General features: G+C 39.1%; 1 protein-coding gene across 3 annotated transcripts in view; it reads right to left on the reverse strand.

The window, feature by feature from the left end:
• The window catches only part of UBXN2B (UBX domain protein 2B), a 28,782-nt gene that overhangs the window by 9,118 nt on the left and 1,097 nt on the right, over positions 1-18,567 (reverse strand). For 2 of the 3 annotated variants that reach the window (XM_004602438.2, XM_055128163.1), the window contains exons 2-5: positions 13,085-13,185; positions 8,634-8,778; positions 5,977-6,060; positions 5,078-5,187 (exon numbers count right to left, since the gene is read on the reverse strand). In XM_004602438.2, coding sequence (XP_004602495.2) covers positions 5,078-5,187; positions 5,977-6,060; positions 8,634-8,778; positions 13,085-13,185 — 440 coding nt within the window. Of the gene's footprint in view, positions 1-4,476; positions 4,568-5,077; positions 5,188-5,976; positions 6,061-8,633; positions 8,779-13,084; positions 13,186-18,567 lie in introns of all 3 variants that reach the window. The other variant, XM_055128164.1, reaches the window with a different exon arrangement.

Below are 18,567 nucleotides of genomic sequence, written 5' to 3' on the forward strand. Positions count from 1 at the left end.
TGTGGCTGACCTGGGTTCAGATCCCAGCAGCCTAAATGGTTCTCTGAGCACTGACAGGAGTGACCCCTGAGTACACAGCAGGAGTAAATCATAAGCACTACCCAATGTGGCCCAAGAAATAAACAAAAAATCCCCCCAAAACAAAAAACACCCAAACAAACAAACAAATAAGAAAGCCCACAAAGTGCACAGATAGAATCACCATCTACTAAAAGACAACAGATTTTGCTTCAGTTAGAAGGATTTCTGTAGATACTTCTTCCATAAAATCACCCCGTCAGTATCAGACTTATTTAGGTCTCCTCTGAACTGTGCATTATGTCCTATACATAGTATGTGATAATGAAATATACATATATTTATATACATACACACATATATGGATGTTATGGCTTTGTGATTCTCAATAAGGGACCTTTATGTGGCCACACTGATCTTTGAGTACTTCTAACATTTTTTAAACATAAATTATGAAATTTCTATGATGGCATAATTATTAATGCAGGTACTTATTTCTTAGTTGTCTGGAGGACATTCTGAAACCCAAGAGGGCTATTTTTGACTGAGATGTGGTCATAACTAATTTTATCACAACTTATTTTCCTTTATTTCTTTGATATTTCTGATCCATTTTATACCAATTTTTCTGAAAACAAAACCAAAGATTGGTATTAACTGAGTTCTTTTTTGCTATTGCTGAGATTGAACCTGCTGTGGTGTTTGGGGTCTCACAGCGGATGCAGTGCCAAGGTCAGGGTTTGTACATTCACTTGCAGTGAACCAGAGAACACTCTGAGCAATGCTGTATCACACCACGTAATATGGTCGATGGCAGGAATTAAATTCACAGCCTCACATATGCAAGACAGGTGTCTTATTTGGCCACATCCCTAGATCCTGCAAATTTTTTTTTTTTAAGGATAATGAAGATGATTTTATTTTATTTTTTATTTTTTATTTTTTTTAATTTTTTAAAATTTTTATTTTCATAAAAGTAGTTCACAATAATGGATTACATTCAATAATTCAGTCCCAATCCCACCACCATTACACCTGCCCACTACCATTATTCAGAATTTTCCCACCACCACTCAAGCTCGCCCAACAGACAGATGCTAGATAATCTATATCATCTATTTTTTTAAATTTTTTTAAATTTTTTTTAATTAATTTATTTTTAATTCGTGAATCACCATGAGGGCACATTTACAGATTTATACACTTTTGTGCTTATGCTTCCCTCATACAAAGTTCGGGAACCCATCCCTTCACCAGTGCCCATTCTCCACCACCCGTAAACCCAGCATCCCTCCCACCCTCCCCGATCCCATCTCCCCCCACCCCGCCCTGCCACTGTGGCAGGGCATTCCCTTCTGTTCTCTCTCTCTAATTAGCTGTTGTGGTTTGCAATAAAGGTGTTGAGTGGCCACTGTGCTCAGTCTCTAGCCCTCATTCAGCCCGCAACTCCCTTCCCCCACATGGCCTTCGACTACATTATAGTTGGTGATCCCTTCTCTGAGTTGCCCTTTCCCCAGAATGTGAGGCCAGCCTCCAAGCCATGGAGTCAACCTCCTAGTACTTATTTCTACAATTCTTGGGTGTTAGTCTCCCACTCTGTTATTCTATATACCCTAGATGAGTGCAATCTTTCTATGTCTGTCTCTCTCTTTCTGACTCATTTCACTCAGCATGAAATTTTCATGCCCATCCACTTAAATACAAAATTCATGACCTCCTTTTTTCTGACAGCTGCATAGTATTCCATTGTATAGATGTACCAAAGTTTCCTCAACCAGTCATCCGTTCTAGGGCATTCGGGTTTTTTCCAGATTCTGGCTATTGTAAATAGTGCTGCGATGAACATACATGTGCAGATGTTGTTTCGATTATACTTTTTTGCCTCTCTGGGATATATTCCCAGCAGTGGTATTGCTGGGTCAAATGGGAGCTCAACCTCTAATTTTTTGAGAGTCATCCATATTGTTTTCCAGAAGGGCTGAACCAGTCGGCAATCCCACCAGCAGTGTAGAAGGGTCCCTTTCTCCCCACATCCTCTCCAACAGCGGTTGCTTTTGTTCTTTTGGATGTGTGCTAGTCTCTGTGGTGTGAGGTGGTATCTCGTGGTTGTTTTGATCTGCATCTCTCTGATGATTAGTGATGTAGAGCACTTTTTCATGTGCCTTTTGGCCATTCATATTTCTTCCTTGGTAAAGTTTCTGTTCATTTCTTTGCCCCATTTTTTGATGGGGTTGGATGTTTTCTTCTTGTAGAGTTCAACCAATGCTTTATATACCATTGATATCAACCCCTTATCTGATGGGTATTGTGTAAATATCCTTTCCCATTCTGTGGATAGTCTTTGTATTCTGGTCACTGTATCTTTTGCGGTGCAGAAGCTTTTTAGTTTAATGTAGTCCCATTTGTTGATCTCTGTTTTTACTAGATTGCTTAGTTCCGTGCCACCTTTGAAGATACCTTTATCTTCAATATCGTGGAGGGTTTTGCCGACCTTGTCTTCAATGTACCTTATGGTTTGTGGTCGAATGTTGAGGTCTTTAATCCATTTTGATCTGACTTTTGTGCATGGTGTCAGGTCAAGGTCTAAGCCCATTTTTTTGCATGTGGTTGTCCAGTTGTTCCAGCACCATTTGTTGAAGAGACTTTCCTTGTTCCACTTCACATCTCTTGCTCCCTTATCAAAGATTAGATGGTCATACATTTGGGGTTGTGTGTAGGGATATTCCACCCTGTTCCATTGGTCTGAGGCTCTGCCTTTGTTCCAGTACCATGCTGTTTTAATTGTTACTGCTTTGTAGTAGAGTTTGAGGTTGGGGAGGGTGATGCCTCCCATCATCTTTTTCCCAAGAATTGTTTTAGCTATTCGTGGGCGTTTGTTGTTCCATATGAATTTTAGGATTGCTTGATCCATTTCTTTGAAGAATGTCATGGGTATACTTATAGGGATCGTGTTGAATCTGTATAATGCTTTGGGGAGTATTGTCATTTTGACAATATTGATTCTCTCTATCCATGAGCAAGGTATATGTTTCCATTTTCTCATGTCTTCTTTTATTTCATGGAGTAGCGTTTCATAGTTTTCTTTGTAGAGGTCTTTTACATCCTTGGTTAAGCTGATTCCGAGGTACTTGATTTTCTGGGGCACGATTGTGAATGGGATTGCTTTTTTCGTGTCCCTTTTAATGGAGATGATTTTAACAAAGATTATGTAGTTGACTTTCACTACCTGACAGCAATTATTATTATTATTATTTTTGCTTTTTGGGTCACACCTGGTGATGCACAGGGGTTACTCCTGGCGGTGCTCAGGGGACCATATGGGATGCTGGGAATTGAACCCAGGTCGGCCACATGCAAGGCAAACGCCCTCCCCGCTGGGCTATCGTTCCAGCCCCTAGCAATTAATATATTTTAAGTCTTTTCAAAGACTGGTTTTGGCAGCTGCACGGGCTGCACAGTGGTAAGGTGCTTACCTTTCATGTGGCTGACAAGGGCTCAATCCCCAGCACCACATATTGCTCCCTAAGCACTGCCAGGAGTGACCCCTGAACACAGAGCCAGGAATCATCCCTTCGCACTGCCAGTGTGGCTCAAAAAAATAAAGTCTGGTTTTGATCATAACTTGTACTTGATATGGTGTGGCTCAATTAAAAAGCTATAATTAAACATTAGCTTACAAAATAATTTTTATTTAATAATAAATTAATTTTGATCTGCATTTTGATGAATATATGATGAAGTCTACCATTTGAATTTATAGAGTAATATATTCAGATGAGAAACTTCCAAGTCACTCCCAGTTCTTCTAAGTGATTCTGCCAATTTCCAAGTCCAATAGCTTAGAATTTAATTAGTGTATCCCGTTTTTACCATCACTACATACCACCTCCTAGCATAGCAGTGCCAGGATTTGAATCCAGGACCCCACATACGCAAGGCAACATCTACTTCTCTGCCACATCCCTGATCCGTCCTCCCTTCCTCGATGACTTCAGTGTACTGCTTATATTTCTTGCCTTTTAGTTGGTACCCTGGTATTACTTCTATACAATTCAATTTCAAAATTTACAAAACTTACACAAATTAGCGTCCTAAAACATCTTTCAGAAGTCCTAGATTACCTCAACTGTAATGCATTTCACTTTACTCATTGTCCTGAAACATATTTCATCAGTTTGGAAAAACCCTACCTTCAATTCCTGGATGCAGTCTATTACTCGTATCCCTTCACCGCTACTTAAAGCTCCCAGTTCATCACTTAGTCTTTAATTTTATTTCTACTTAGGAACGGCAGCATTGTCAACTAGTGAAAGCATGTATAAAAAACTTTTATTATCATAGCAAAAAAATCACTTGATTCCTTATGCTTTAATAAAAGGGGTTGGGGAATTAGGATGTTCTTTAGATTAGAGCTCTGTGTATCTGGTTGACTTGCACAAATTATAGCTTCCAACTAACCTTTTGGAATCTTCTGCCAGCAGTAATGCCACATTAAAAGATTTCTACTATAAGTTGCTGAATCTCAGGCATACATGCAATAGGAGTCACCCTGTCAACAGCAAGCAGGACAGTGGCTTAGTGGACGGGCAGCTACATGCTAATCAACTCAGTGATTTGTTAGACTAAGATACTGCTTCTGGAAATTGGGAATATTGCTTTATCAGGTTTAAAAGGGTCCAACACAGGCCAGAAGACCAGAACAGAGGTTTTGAGGCATGCCCTGCATGCGGCCAACCCCAGTTCGATCCCTTGTACCACACGGTCTCCTGAGCATCTGCAGGTGTGGTCCTGAAGAACCTGTGGCACAGCAGGTATGGCCCTGTAGGGACTGAGCACTGCCAGGGTGGCAGAGGTGATTCCTGGAACTGCAAGGCCCTCACACTGAACTGCCAACTAGGTCAGCCAGGAAGGGAATTGGGGTCTCCCTGAGCACTGCTTGGGAGCATCACTCCCCCCACCCCAAGGGATCAATATTTACTGTGCTCTTACCCCCAAAGCTGAGAAGCAATGACTTACAAACAGCGATGACTTACGAACAGTATCCCTTTTAGGATCTTACCCTTTTTTAATAGATTCCAGAAATTGAGCATTAGTTGGGTCATTGTAAGGTCTCAATTCTCCATCATCTAAACTGAAACCATTGCTCCAGAGTTTAAGCAAAATCTGAACCTTTTGAGAACAGGAAAAACAGAAAAAGAAATAAAAAATGCACTTGCATTAATATTAAGTTTCAAATGTTACACTTCACAACATATTGAATCATTTAATTTAAAATATGAAGCTGTTTAAATTGTTTTTTATTCATAGCTAACGATCACAGTTAAAGATATATATACCATGTGTATTTGCTTAGCAGATAATTTAACTTAAAAAACTGAAAATGGGAGAAAAACCAAAGGTTCCAGAGCTGGACCTTGGCAGAAAATAATTTATCTGCCTAGTTCAAAAAGCAAAGGCAAGAGAGCATTTAGGTGCCTGTCTTCTTCATTGTTAGCCATACTCTTCTCTGCTATAGAGTTTAAATATCACACTAGTAGGCAAGACAAAATTTCTTGTGACTCTCTCCCACCAAGGCTAAACCATACATGTTTAAAATGAAAGTATAATTCCAAAATTTCTAAAAGCAATAGAAATGAAGTTAGATATTTCTAGGTTCACAATTCAGTTCATTCTATAAAAGTGAAAGTTAAAGAGTTTATAGTAACTGTTATAAAATACACATAAACTCATTTTGATAACTTGATCTCTAAGTATGAGGTATTTCAAAATAGCTATGTATCTCTAAGAATGGGGTGCTAGGGTATAAAATATAAAAACTGAAGCAAAAATACTTATGCCTTATCTTTTTTATTTAAGCTTTAAGAACATAATAAAGTGATAGTAAGTTTTTAATTTTAAATCAAATTGTATACAAGTATACACATATTTATGATTTTTTGGGTTGATTACTGTACCTACATCTTGCAGCTGATTTTCGCCATAGATATATTCAGACCTCTTACAAAAGGAGTTGCCCAATCTGTAACCTCCACCTGAAAATGACTAAATATATAATAAATGAGCTACGAATTCACTAGAGCTTATCAAGCAAGATGATAATGTGATATTTTAAAATGATTATGATTAACCACAATTTTTATTAAAATGTCATGCTAGAGGAAGGTTTGCAAGAGATTGTTTATGTCAGTTTCAAACAAATCAACTCATTGTCAAGTATAAATAGATCTTAAAAAACCACTAATATTTTGTGATGTCATAGTAACAAACAATTTAATACCTTAAATTACATTTCATAAAATAGTTCATAAAGGCAGAAATTTTAAAGAGAATACTGGTCTATTCTAAAGCTCTCTATTCTATTTTAGACACTTTTATTCAACTGTAACAAATCAACCATAATTTTAATATGCTATATACTAATCACAAGATAGGGCAGCTTATCAAGTAGAAGTACTTCCTTTTCTAAAACCACCATTTATGCCATAATTGAGCTTTCAGTTATGATACTGTTTTCTTTTCTATCAAAAAAAGTATATGAATCTCAAATTTTTCTTATGAAAACCTACAAGAGACAGAATCATTTTAGACCTGTCTGAAAGACAATTCCAAGTAGTGGATATGTAACAATGAAAACTAAAATTTATCTTCCATTTAACATGGAGGATCTTAGCAATGGATGTCTGCCATAACTCTGAGAGGCACAGACAAAGGCATCCCAGGATCCTGCTGGCTCTGGCTTCCAAAGTCTTCTGACACGTGAAGACAGACACCCCTCTGGTAGTTATAACCACTGCAGCAGATTAAGGGTTTCAACACTCGCCCTGCTCTGGGTTTTTGGTTCTGCTTAAGGTGTGCTCTTGATGGTGCTACAAAGACCATACACTGTGTCAGGGAACAAATGCAAGGTAAGCACCTTGATCCCAGTGATATCTTCCCAAACTCAGTTTTCAAGCTTTTTTTCTATGTCTGTCTATCTACACTGGGTATGCAAACTACAGGTCAAGAAAACTTCCCTAAATGATTTTCAACACATACATGTGCACACATATGTACACACATGCATTATTATATAAGACACAGACACATACACAGACACACACACATACACACACACACACATTACATTACTGAGATGCTACCCTTCTTTATTTTTAAGTTTTTAATTAAGGCACTGTAATTTATAGTTATTCATAGTTGAGTTTCAGGCATAAAATGTTTCAACACCATACGGCCAGAGACAGTATAGCAGGTAGGGTGCTTGCCTTGCATGTGGCCAATTTGGGTTTAATCCCTAGGATTCCAAATGATCCCTGAGTCCTGCCAGGAGTGATCCCTGAGCACAGAGCCAGGAGTAAGCTCTGAGAACCACAAGATGTGACCCCCCCAAACAAATAAAAAACAAAAAAACAAAACAACCCCCCCAAATTTTCAGCACCAAGCCTGTCACCAGTCAACTTCCAATGCTTCCTGTTTTCCCTCTCTTGGTTATTATAAGTTCCCAGGCACTTGGTTATTATAGTTTAGATGCAACACTTTCAGTTCTATTGGTTCTGTGGTCCAGGCATATATGCATATATAAAGCACTGATGTGTCTGAGGGTCTTACCCAGTGCCCCGTTACCTTCTGCCTGCCTGTTCTAGGGAGCAGAATAATCTTGACATCCCCAGATGATTTTGAAAAGGGAAGCAAGGTTGAAAATGCTAATTTTAATTATGTAACAACTATGCACCAGAAGACCACAACATTAAAACAAAACAAAACACCAACATGGTGTCAGCTAATAGTTATAAGGGCTGTATAAAGCTTTTAAAAGAAATTCAAACGACACAAAAGCAATTAAATGGAGAAGAGAGAGCCTTTCTAACAAATGACGGTGAGGAAAAGATATTCTTAAGTAGAACAGAAAACCTCAATATACACTTAACACAATAAATGTAGAAAAAACATACTGAAACTCATGGTTAGGTGAAATGCTTTTAGGTAAGACACTACGTGTAATTTATAAAAATAGAGAAGAGATATATTCTAGGAGAAAACAATATACAAACCATATGCCTGTCAAAGAGAACTATCAAACACTTTAAAATTATCCATTTAGAAAATGGACAGAAGTGAAAAGGAGGCATTTTACAAGGCGAGGCCTGGCCCAGACAGTCGGCTCACTGGGCTGAGTGCATGTTTGATCCTCGGCACTACATGGTTCCTGCCTGCACCCCACCCGAAACCCCCCCAATCCTGAGGACTGGTGGGTACTGCCCCCCAATAAAAGAAATCATAAGCCATGAGAAAAATGCTAATTTGTATCAATATCCATAAGGGTAATGAGAGAAACTGAATAAAACCCTTTTTATTCAAAAGGTTTTATTCAGACAGGTTCTGTCTGCTTTTTAATTACAAATTCCTATGGAATCCATAATTCTGTAATTATTTGAAAATAAATACAGAGGTTGCATACCGCCTCAACTTTTAAGCGTTTAATAGAACTTAATCTTATAAAAATGAGGCAAATATTCAGAACATAAATATATGTAGTTAGATGTTTGTACTAACTATAATTAAAATTACGAAGAACAGATATATAAATACCAGATTTAGCTTTAAATTTTAGCAGTTACCTTAGAACCGTCATCACCTTTTGTGGCTTCACTCAGAGGAACAGCACCATGTTCTTTTGCCTCTTTGAAAAGTTCATTTACAATATTCCCAGTTGAGGGTCGAACTTTATGTGATCCACTGTATTCGTGTTCACTTGAAAAGAACCTTTAAACATTAAATTGCATGAACAGAAACTTAAAATATATAAACTATTTTAAAACAAAAAGCTATAATCTTTAGAAATAGCGTATTTAAAGACTAACCTGCATAACTTGTAAAAAAATACTTAATTTTAAAAATGGAATTAAGGAAACAAAGAGTAATGTAACTATATTTTAGCTCATACAGATTTTCATGGATATTGCAGAGATTCAGGTTCTAAGCTTAGCAACTTGCATTTAGACTTGAGTGAAATATGTTTGGGGTAAAGCTAGTAGAGTACTCGTCTTGTATATATGTGCCCCTATGTTTAATCCTGGGCACTGAAAATTTTTTTATGATTATAAACTATTTACATCCTACAATCCAGTTGCAAATTCACATTTGATTTGTTGTGGATAAGACAAAACAAAGGAGTAAAATTTACTAAGCACTGAAGACAAGAAACTGAGGTCACTTTCAAGATTTTCTCCATAGGATAGAAAAGCAAAAAAGACTTATGAAATCTTAATTCATTTTTTAAAAAAATACACCTGGAGAACAAGTGGTAATGTTTCCTACTACAGCCTCTTCTGCAGTTCTTTCATTTCCCGTCTTAAATCTCAGACACAGCAAAGTACTGATTAGCTCATTTATGGTTAACATTTAATTTCCATTTAAGATAACTGTTTTGTTTGTTTGTTTGTTTGTTTTGCTTTTTGGGTCACACCCAGCGATGCACAGGGGTTACTCCTGGCTCATGCACTCAGGAATTACCCCTGGCGGTGCTTGGGGGACCATATGGGATGCTGGGAATTAAACCCCGGCCGGCCGCATGCAAGGAAAACAACCCACGTGCTCCAGCCCTTAAGATAAATTTTTACCCACCGCAAGGTCATGTAAATATTTCTTTCTTTTGTTTTAGTCTTTTAAACTTAGATTCATAAGCCATTCATTTTTTCCTCTCATTAAGAAGGCCTATATCCTTGAGTCTTCTCTATTTGAATATACCCGACCATCAAAACTTATGCCCAATATACTGAAAACAGCCTCTCAAATATTTTTTTGTTTTGTTTTGGTTTTTGAGCCACATCCAGCGAGACTCAGGGGTTACTCCTGGCTCTACACTCAGGACGTATTCCTGGCAGTGCTGGGGGGACCATGTAGGATGTCAGAAATCAAACCCAGGTCAGCTGTGTGCAAGGCAAATGTCCTACTTGCTGTACTATGGCTCCAAGCTTCAGATTTAATAAAAACGTATTAAATCACAAATACATTTTTTTAGCACTTCATTACGTTCAGCACTGAATTCAAAAGTACCTAGTTAACTTCTGTAAAACTAAGCTTGCTTCCCACAAAAATCTCAACAACAAATAAATTTTCAAAAAAAAAAATTTTTTTTCCAGTATTCCAAACTGAGAATGTTTAGGCCATCTCTCTGTCATTCTTAGTCTCTACATTCCTTGTTATCAAGTTTCTACAATAAATTCTTTGAAAATATCCCAAATTGTTTTCACCCACTTTCTTTCTCCATTTCACAAACACCACTCTAATCCAAAAGTTGACACATTCCTTAGATTACTGACTGTTTTCTTCTTTGTCTCCTTACTCTGTTCTCTGCACTATTTTTATGTTGTACTGCTGTTGCTATTCCCGTAGCATAATGATAATAGCCTGGACTTATCAAGAAAGTTGTATCTAAATCTGGTTACAAAAGTTATGGGGCCCAGTACCAAATGAAAATGAGTCCTTTTGTTCAAAACGTATTAATTTCAAGTGAGGGCTGGGGAGATGCAAAAATGGCGGCAGTGCACACTTTGCAAAGGCTTCTGGGTAGGATCTTCTGGAACACTACTGGGAGAAACCCCACAGTACCGAGCTGGGAGTAGCTGCCTCTAGCACTGCCAGATGTGGCACCCCACTCACCCACCACACACCAAGAATTTCATGACAATAAGAGAAAAAGGGTTAAACGAAGAAGCTCCCCCTCCCACACACACACTGAAAAGATGTGAAATTCCTCCCCCAGGTCAGGTCTCCTTTCGTGCTTCAGCTCCCAGACTCAGATGCCTAGAAAGGACCAGGTGCCCCATAAGGGGCAAAGAAAGGGCGAAACCAATGGCTCCTCTGACCCCTGCACAGCCATAGCCCCAAGACATCAGATTACTTTTGGACGGGTTTTCTATAAATTCTGTATCTATGTTTGTAATTAACAGCATAGACCATGGGTTTGGAGAGGTAGTACAGCAGGCAAGTTGTTGCTTGTCTTGCACACAACACACCTGGCTTTGTTCCCCAGAACCACCTCTGATGCCCCCAAGAACTAACTGCTAAGAATGACCCCTGAACGCACAGCCCGGAGTTAGCCCTCAGCACAGCCAGTCCCCCAAACAAACAATTAACAACCAAGGAAAAAACCATATGCCTAGAATTTCAGATAGTAAACCCATACTGGCTTAAACGGTCATGATAAAATAAACATTGTTGTATCTAAACTTCCCCAAAAACTCATCATGAAAAGAGGCGCTGTTCTCTGTTCCAAAGCATAGTATGAAGTAACAACAGAAGGAGTTGCTGCCGGCACCCCAAGCCAGAGCACACAGAGCAGGGCCCGAGGACGAAGCAGCAAGATCACTAGCTGCAGGGGCACGTGAATTCAGTTCCGTATTCAATACTGAAGTCAAAATTTGACACTCTAAATTTAGTGTTAGAAAAATATCATACTTAGCAAAAAGGGGGAAAAAAAAGATCATTCATCTTTTTTAATAGTTCAGAGATTTTATTTTACTATTAACTTTTTACAATTATGATCCAGGTGATGATATGGTAACAACAGTGTTAACTGTTTTATGGCATTTAAGGTATTGCGCCTCCAGCTGTATTCTTCTGTCACCCCTGGTCTGACTGTCACTCCCTCCGCCGTCTGTGTACCAGTTTTATAATCTGAAGCCAAGTTTGTCACTGTTCAGCAGTTTAGGGATTTTAACAATAGCGAATACTGAAAGCCCTCGTTAGGATATCTCTTACTTGACGGGTCATCATTCAACCAAGGCTGGGCAGGTTCTTGGGAGTTACGGAGTAGAGGACAAGACACATGCGAGATCTCTAGAAGGACTTTAAAACACACAAAAGCCAAATAAATCTGGGTTGAATTCCCAACACCTGAGCCCCAAGCACGGGCGGGCGCAGCACCTGAGGCCCAAGGCAGCCCCAGAGAGGCCCGGGTACCCGGGACCGGAGAGCTCAAGCTGGGCGCTGAGCTGTCAGCCTGTCTGGCTGCGAGCAAAGGCACCGAGGAGACGAGTGCTGTCTTGGAGTCCACCCTCTTGGCCCCAAACTCCAAAGGCTGCTTAAAATAACTTGGAATTGGGACACACAAACGAACCTCGGACTCAAGCAACTTGCTACAGAGATAGAGATGGCCTTGGACTTTGCAATAGGCTGTTTCTGCTGGGCTGCTCCAGATGGGGGTAGGTGCCGACCCTCCGCCCACTGCCCACCCCCTAGGAACTCCAGTGACTGTCATTTTCTAGAAGTCAGCGATAAGCTCCAGGTGAATGGCATGGTGCCAAACGCCAGGCCTCATGGGACAGGCCTCCCCCACCCCCCATAGGGCGCTGAGATGATGCAACACCCCGCCACCATCCATTTAAGCTCCCACAGGGTCAGGATCTAGACACACACCTCAGACCCGAGCAACTTGCTGCAATGATCTCTTCAGACCCTAATTATTAAAACTTTAGAGTTCCTGAGTGTGCAGCTGCTCTTGTGGCTACACAACATTATATTGCATACAACACACACTGTCTAGCATTGTCTTTTTGGCAGGTATGAGCGGTGGTGAATCTGGTCTCGAAATATCGAAGGTAACTAAAGCAGAGAAAGAGAATTTTTCCCAATTTGTCTGCCACACAGGCAGGGGAGATGTGGAATGGGAGACGGGAGGGAAACTGGGGATTTTGGTGGTGGAGAATGTGCACTGGTGAAGGGATGGGTGTTGGATGACTGATCGAAACTCAAACATGAAAGCTTTGTTACTGTACCTTACGGTGAATCAATAAAAAAAATTCAAAAAAATTTAGAATTAGTGGATTATAAAAGGGACACTTTTTTTTTTTCTTTTGGGGTCACAACCAGCGATGCACAGAGGCTACTCTTGGCTCTGCACTTAGGAATTACCCCTGCCGGTGCTCAGGGGACCATATGAGATTCTGGGAATTGAACCCGGGTCAGCCGCGTGCAAGGCAAAGACCCTACCCACTGTGCTATTGCTCCAGCCCCAAAGGGATACGCTTTTACAAAGCACACTGAGACAAAACCAAACAAGGCTTACCTGTGAGGTGTTCTTGGGCTTTTGAAGACTGACGTTTGAGGTCGCTCAGATTTGGAAGCTTTACGTTTCATGTCATCTTCATATAATTCTGCCAAGGCCAACTATATAATAAAGGATGTGTTATAAAGTGTAGCACAAGAAATAAACTCTTTTACACACTTGAAGTTATGAGTGAAAGGCTAACCTGCGAGCGGACAGCTAAGAGAAATGAAAGCTGCTTCAACACAGCATGCGACTTGCCACCCCCAGTCCCCCCAAACCAAACAAGACTCACTGGCCCTCTCATCTAACCAACCAAAATGCCATATACACTAATATAAATTAAAGCTAAAAACATTTATTTAACGATTTTCAACTATTCACTAGTTTTAAAAACTGTATTTGGTAACAGCATTTTCAACTGGGCTGGGAGGTAGCTCAGGGGCTGAGGGCACACGCCGGGAGCCTGGGACTCAGCCCCAAGCACCAACCAGGACTCAGCCCCGAGCACCAACCAGGTCAGAACCAGCCCCAAGCACTGCATAGTGTAGTTCAAACCAGAGGGAAACACCCCCACAAAATCCCACACTTGAACCTGTAATGAGTTTTTGGGGAGCTTCCCAAGTGTTGCTCAGGGGCCCCTCCTGGTGATTCCTGGGCTGGCTACCTGGGCCGGCTACCTGGGCCAGTGGTTCCATGCTGGGTCTGAGGACGCCACGTTATCTGAACCAGACCCACCCAGAGAGTCGCCTCCGCTTTGTTCAGGCTCGAACACTGGTGTTCAGGGACCATGGAGTGCGGGGGAACCAGGATTAGCTGCATATGTCTTAAGCCTTGGATTCTCTCTCCAACCCTTCAGAGGCTCTTTCCAATGTTTCATACCAATGTCAGTTCACTCTCATTAAATACTATGAAATTATTTCATTAGCCATTTCAGATTTCAAAACCAAGCAGATAAAAATAATTTCAAAAATTATTCTATTTAAATATTGTACACGTGAAATATATATAGTTCAGGAAAATTCAGTTTCCGAAAAACAATGAAGTATATATATATATATGTGTGTATATGTGTATATATATACACACACACATGTATTTATATGGTTTATGTAACAATTAGAAAGTATTATAATATGTAACTGGATATTTTCAAAATGAATATTAAGACACCGTTTTTGAAACCAAAATTCAAAAAACGCTACTAAAACATCTAAGTGTGGTTTAGGAAACCCTGTTGCTATTTTTAGCATCCTTGAGCAATTCAAAAATTTCCCTTAATGCCCTTGTGACTTTTAAATTCTAACTAGCAGGACCATAAAGCTTGAGAACTTTTGTTGTTGTTGTTCTTGGTTTCTGGGCCACACCCAGCTGTGCTGAAGACTTCTCTTTGGTTCTGTACTCAGTGACTCCTGGTGATGCTTAGGGGACCATATGCAATGCCTGGGTACTTTCTCTCTGGCCACAGGAAACACTTTGGAAAAATAAGCAATAGATAAAAAGCTATTTCTAGAAACAAATATTAAACTACCTGCAGGGCTTTATTTCTTAATAGGGAAAGAGGGGTAGGAATATGCATACATAAAACAAAACAAAAAAAAGGCAAGACTACTTCCCCTTCCTATATTTTTTCAGTACTGCTCACTCATATACCAACTTCAATATTTTGAACATGATGATCTTCCTAAAATTTCTATTATGTATCATTTATAAATGTTTATATGGATAGTACTTTGCACTCTAAAAGCACTGAATCAATATTCTTAGGGGTATCCCAAACACCACCACCACCACCACCCCCCAAAAACTTAAAAAGCCCAGTTTAATGGCTATCAATGTTTATTTTTCGCTAAGAGGTCTTTTCTTCTGTATGGTCTTTTCTTACCCTACAAATTCCCCTAAACCAACCAAGAAACCTTCTCTTTTATATATAAAAGAGCAGGAAAAGAGCCACTGCCAGATATTGAGAACGTGGCCCCACAGTTCACAGAAACTTTCCCTCTTTAAAACCTTCAAAACAACATTTTATGGAGTTCTTTCTGGCACATTTTGTCAGTCCTATGCAGGCTCTTCCCAGTCCCATTAATAGAAATGTTATCTGGATTTCAAAGGCCCACCAACCATCTGGCCGTCTTTCACAAAGCTCCTTCCAGTGTTGGTCCCTAAATGGTCCTTCTTTGTGTGGGGGTGTGGAGGGGGTGGGGTGTACCCAGGAGGCTGAGCAACATGGAACCTGATGAACAGCTGGACATGAGAGCCTTGAGGATGCTGCTTCGACCCCGAGCTGAGGTGCTGGATTACCTGCAGTCCACCCTGCCATGCTTCAGAGAGGACCACGGCGTAGGGGGAACTGAACCAGGGTGAGCCTGACGTCTGTGCTAGCTCTCTGGCACCTAAGCAGTTATTTATTTCCTAAATACCCATAACACAGTCAGCTCCATTACTGACACTTATTATATCTTGTCATTACTTGTATACTTTTCTAATTCCCCCTCTATTTTATATTTTAAATTTCCCCAATTATTTCACATATAGTATGTTACTGGTATCTAACAAAGCCATGTTGAATTAGCTGAGGTTGTATTTGCTAGAGTCACTGTCTCTTGCTTTTTGCTTTAAGAAATTTGACGAAACACTGTCAATCACATAGCTTTGTCCTGTGAAATAAAGCAAACAATAGCTTTGACTCTTATGGAAGCTGGGATATATGTTAGCAACATAGGAATATGAAGAAAATTGTAATTAAAATAGGGAGTCCACATGCCTGAAAAGTCCTAGTAAATATTGGTATATAATTAATAATTCTTAGTAAACATTATAATAGAGAAATTTAATTTATATTATTTGGCGTAGCAACAACACAAACAACAGAAGAGGAAATGATAAAAATAATAAAAAAAAAGTATACCTCTGCACTGGTTAAAACCAAGAGACCAACAAACTCAGTCAAATAAATGAAAACCTTTTTTCAGTATTAAGCATTGCAAATGATAATGAGAGTAATCACACAAGTCAGCCAACTAGAATATATAGATACTTCAATTATACAAAGTGTGTATAATAAAGAACGCGTAATCTTTTCTCCAAAATTTGAATGTGAAAAGAAACCCAATGACAAAGTAACTGAGAGCAGGGAAATGGAGTATATAGCAAAAGATTCTCACTGGAATTCTCTGTGTCACTAGCCAGAAGGCAAAATGAAGATTTTTAAAACCTAAATAACAATATCAGTATCATCTGGCAGTCTTATTCCTCATTCCTCCCTAGTCAACCTAGGGAAATACACGTTTAAGAACAGAGCTATCTGTCTTTCGATATTATTCTGAAGGAAACTGGGACAGAAGCAAACAACCCAGGATGTAAATGGACTCGGGAGCACCAGAAGATAAAAAGTTCCTGAAAATTGTTGAGAAGTACTAATGGACACTGATATTTTAGGGTTAGAATTGTCACTAACAGTCCTGCCCCTAAAGGTGCCACCTGAACATACCTCAGGAGAGGGAACTAAGATTTACTATGGCTTTGACAGCCACAGATTTTTCAAGTCTGTTCTGACAGACTCTCCAGCTATAATTACTCACCCTTCCCTCCAGTGATACCTGAGGAAATTCTTCCAGATTTACAATGACAGACACTACACTAAGTGGCAGTTAAGATAAAAGTACTTACGGGGACTTTCGCTAGTTCCAGTCAGCAATACATCACACTTTCCCGCTAGACTGCCGTAAACACTCAGAATAAGCTTTTAGGAAAGTAAGAAGCTTTACTGAAAATAGCATTTATCTTAAGATAAGCAAGGCTAGATAAAACAGTAACAACATAATCCGAGAAAAAATAAATCAGCATCAAGAACAAGTTGGGAATAAGAACTTTATCCGGCTGTCTTTAAATCTTTTGATATATACTCTATTTTTTCATACAACATCATTTTGATTGTTTTCAGATTTCTCTGTAACTTGTTTATATTTATATTAAATTCTAAAGAAAGATTAATACTCAGAAAAGATTAACATTTAAATGTATTTTATAACCACAGCCTATCCATTTAACAAAAATCAGTTATCTACCAACCTACCTTAGCAGAAAGTAAAAGCTGAAAAATAATACAAAACCCTATCTGCTAGTTGATAGTGAAAATAAAGCAAGCCCTAAATTAGTGACATCCACTAAAGTACTTCTAGCCACATGTATTACTAGTCCATTGGATAAAAGTCTGTAAATCTGCCTAGCATCAGACAAACATTAACCAAAGTACTATTATTTTCACATAAAATCAAAAAATGAATTTGAATTAGACGAAGGATATTAAATGACAGTTTTTACTTGTATGGTGAAAAAAAAACCCTAAATATTGAAAGATACAGTATTTTCCCCTTTAATAGTAAAGGCAACAACTACTTGCTAAGTAAGTACTGAGAATTGTGCAGACACTTGATGTACACTGTTAAACCTCTAACTGGAGTGATAGCACAGTGGGTAGGGCGTTTGCCTTGCACGTGGCTGGCCTGGGTTCAATTCCCAGCATCCCATATGGTCCTTGAGCACCACCAGGAGGGTGTTCCTGAGTGCAAAGCCAGGAATAACACCCCCCCCCCCCGCCCCTGCAACATCGCCAGATGTGACACAAAAAGCAAAATAAGTAAATAAATAAATAAATCTCTAACACCAAAAATCACTCCAGTTCACAGTTAGACACTAAAGTTCAGAGAGATTAAGATGTTTCTCAATGTCTACAACTACCATTTCCTAGGACCATGATGCAAATTGGTGTGAATTTGATCAGAAACATCATTTCCCTCCAATATTTCATATAGTCTCTGAGTGCTGATGGTTTACCATAGAAAAAGTATGGCAGAATGATAGTTTCTTATCTCCTGATTCTATTTGCCACTACAGAATATATTAATACCACTGTATTCTAGCTGAAATTTGCCTCCTAAGCTCACACAGATTTCTCCATTCTCCAAAGTCCTCCTTTTAGGAACTGCTTCTTTCGGCACTTATTAATATTTCACCTAAAAAATGTCAGGCTTTGTAGATTTATATTTTATTGTATTTCTGCAAAAAACATTTTTTTTTTCAGAATTTGTGACTCAACCGTGTACAATAACAGTGGACTTACTGTCCTGTTACCTTTCTGTACAGTGGTGCACTAGATGACTGGTAATGACCACTTTTCTCTTGTTGTTGGTACAAAGTGGAATGAAGGTGCAAATTTATATTTATAAAATATAAATAAAACTTTTCCACTGAGACTTGTGAATTTCATGTCATTTATTTTTAATTATAACTCCTTACTGATGTTTACTTATGAAAAAAATTATCAGTGATTCTAATGGGAGGAAAAGAAGAAAAAGTCTAAAACAAGAAAAAGCAGCCTAAGTATCGAAGAGAGCAGGACCCGGTACAGTTGTCTGTAGCTAACACATCAGCGTCCTACGACTATTTATAAAATTTAATTTGCAAAATCGTTTCCCTCCTTCTTATGCTTCATGAGGCGGTGG

This window comes from Sorex araneus, chromosome 2, assembly GCF_027595985.1.
Source record: "Sorex araneus isolate mSorAra2 chromosome 2, mSorAra2.pri, whole genome shotgun sequence".
Classification (NCBI taxonomy): Eukaryota; Metazoa; Chordata; class Mammalia; order Eulipotyphla; family Soricidae; genus Sorex; species Sorex araneus.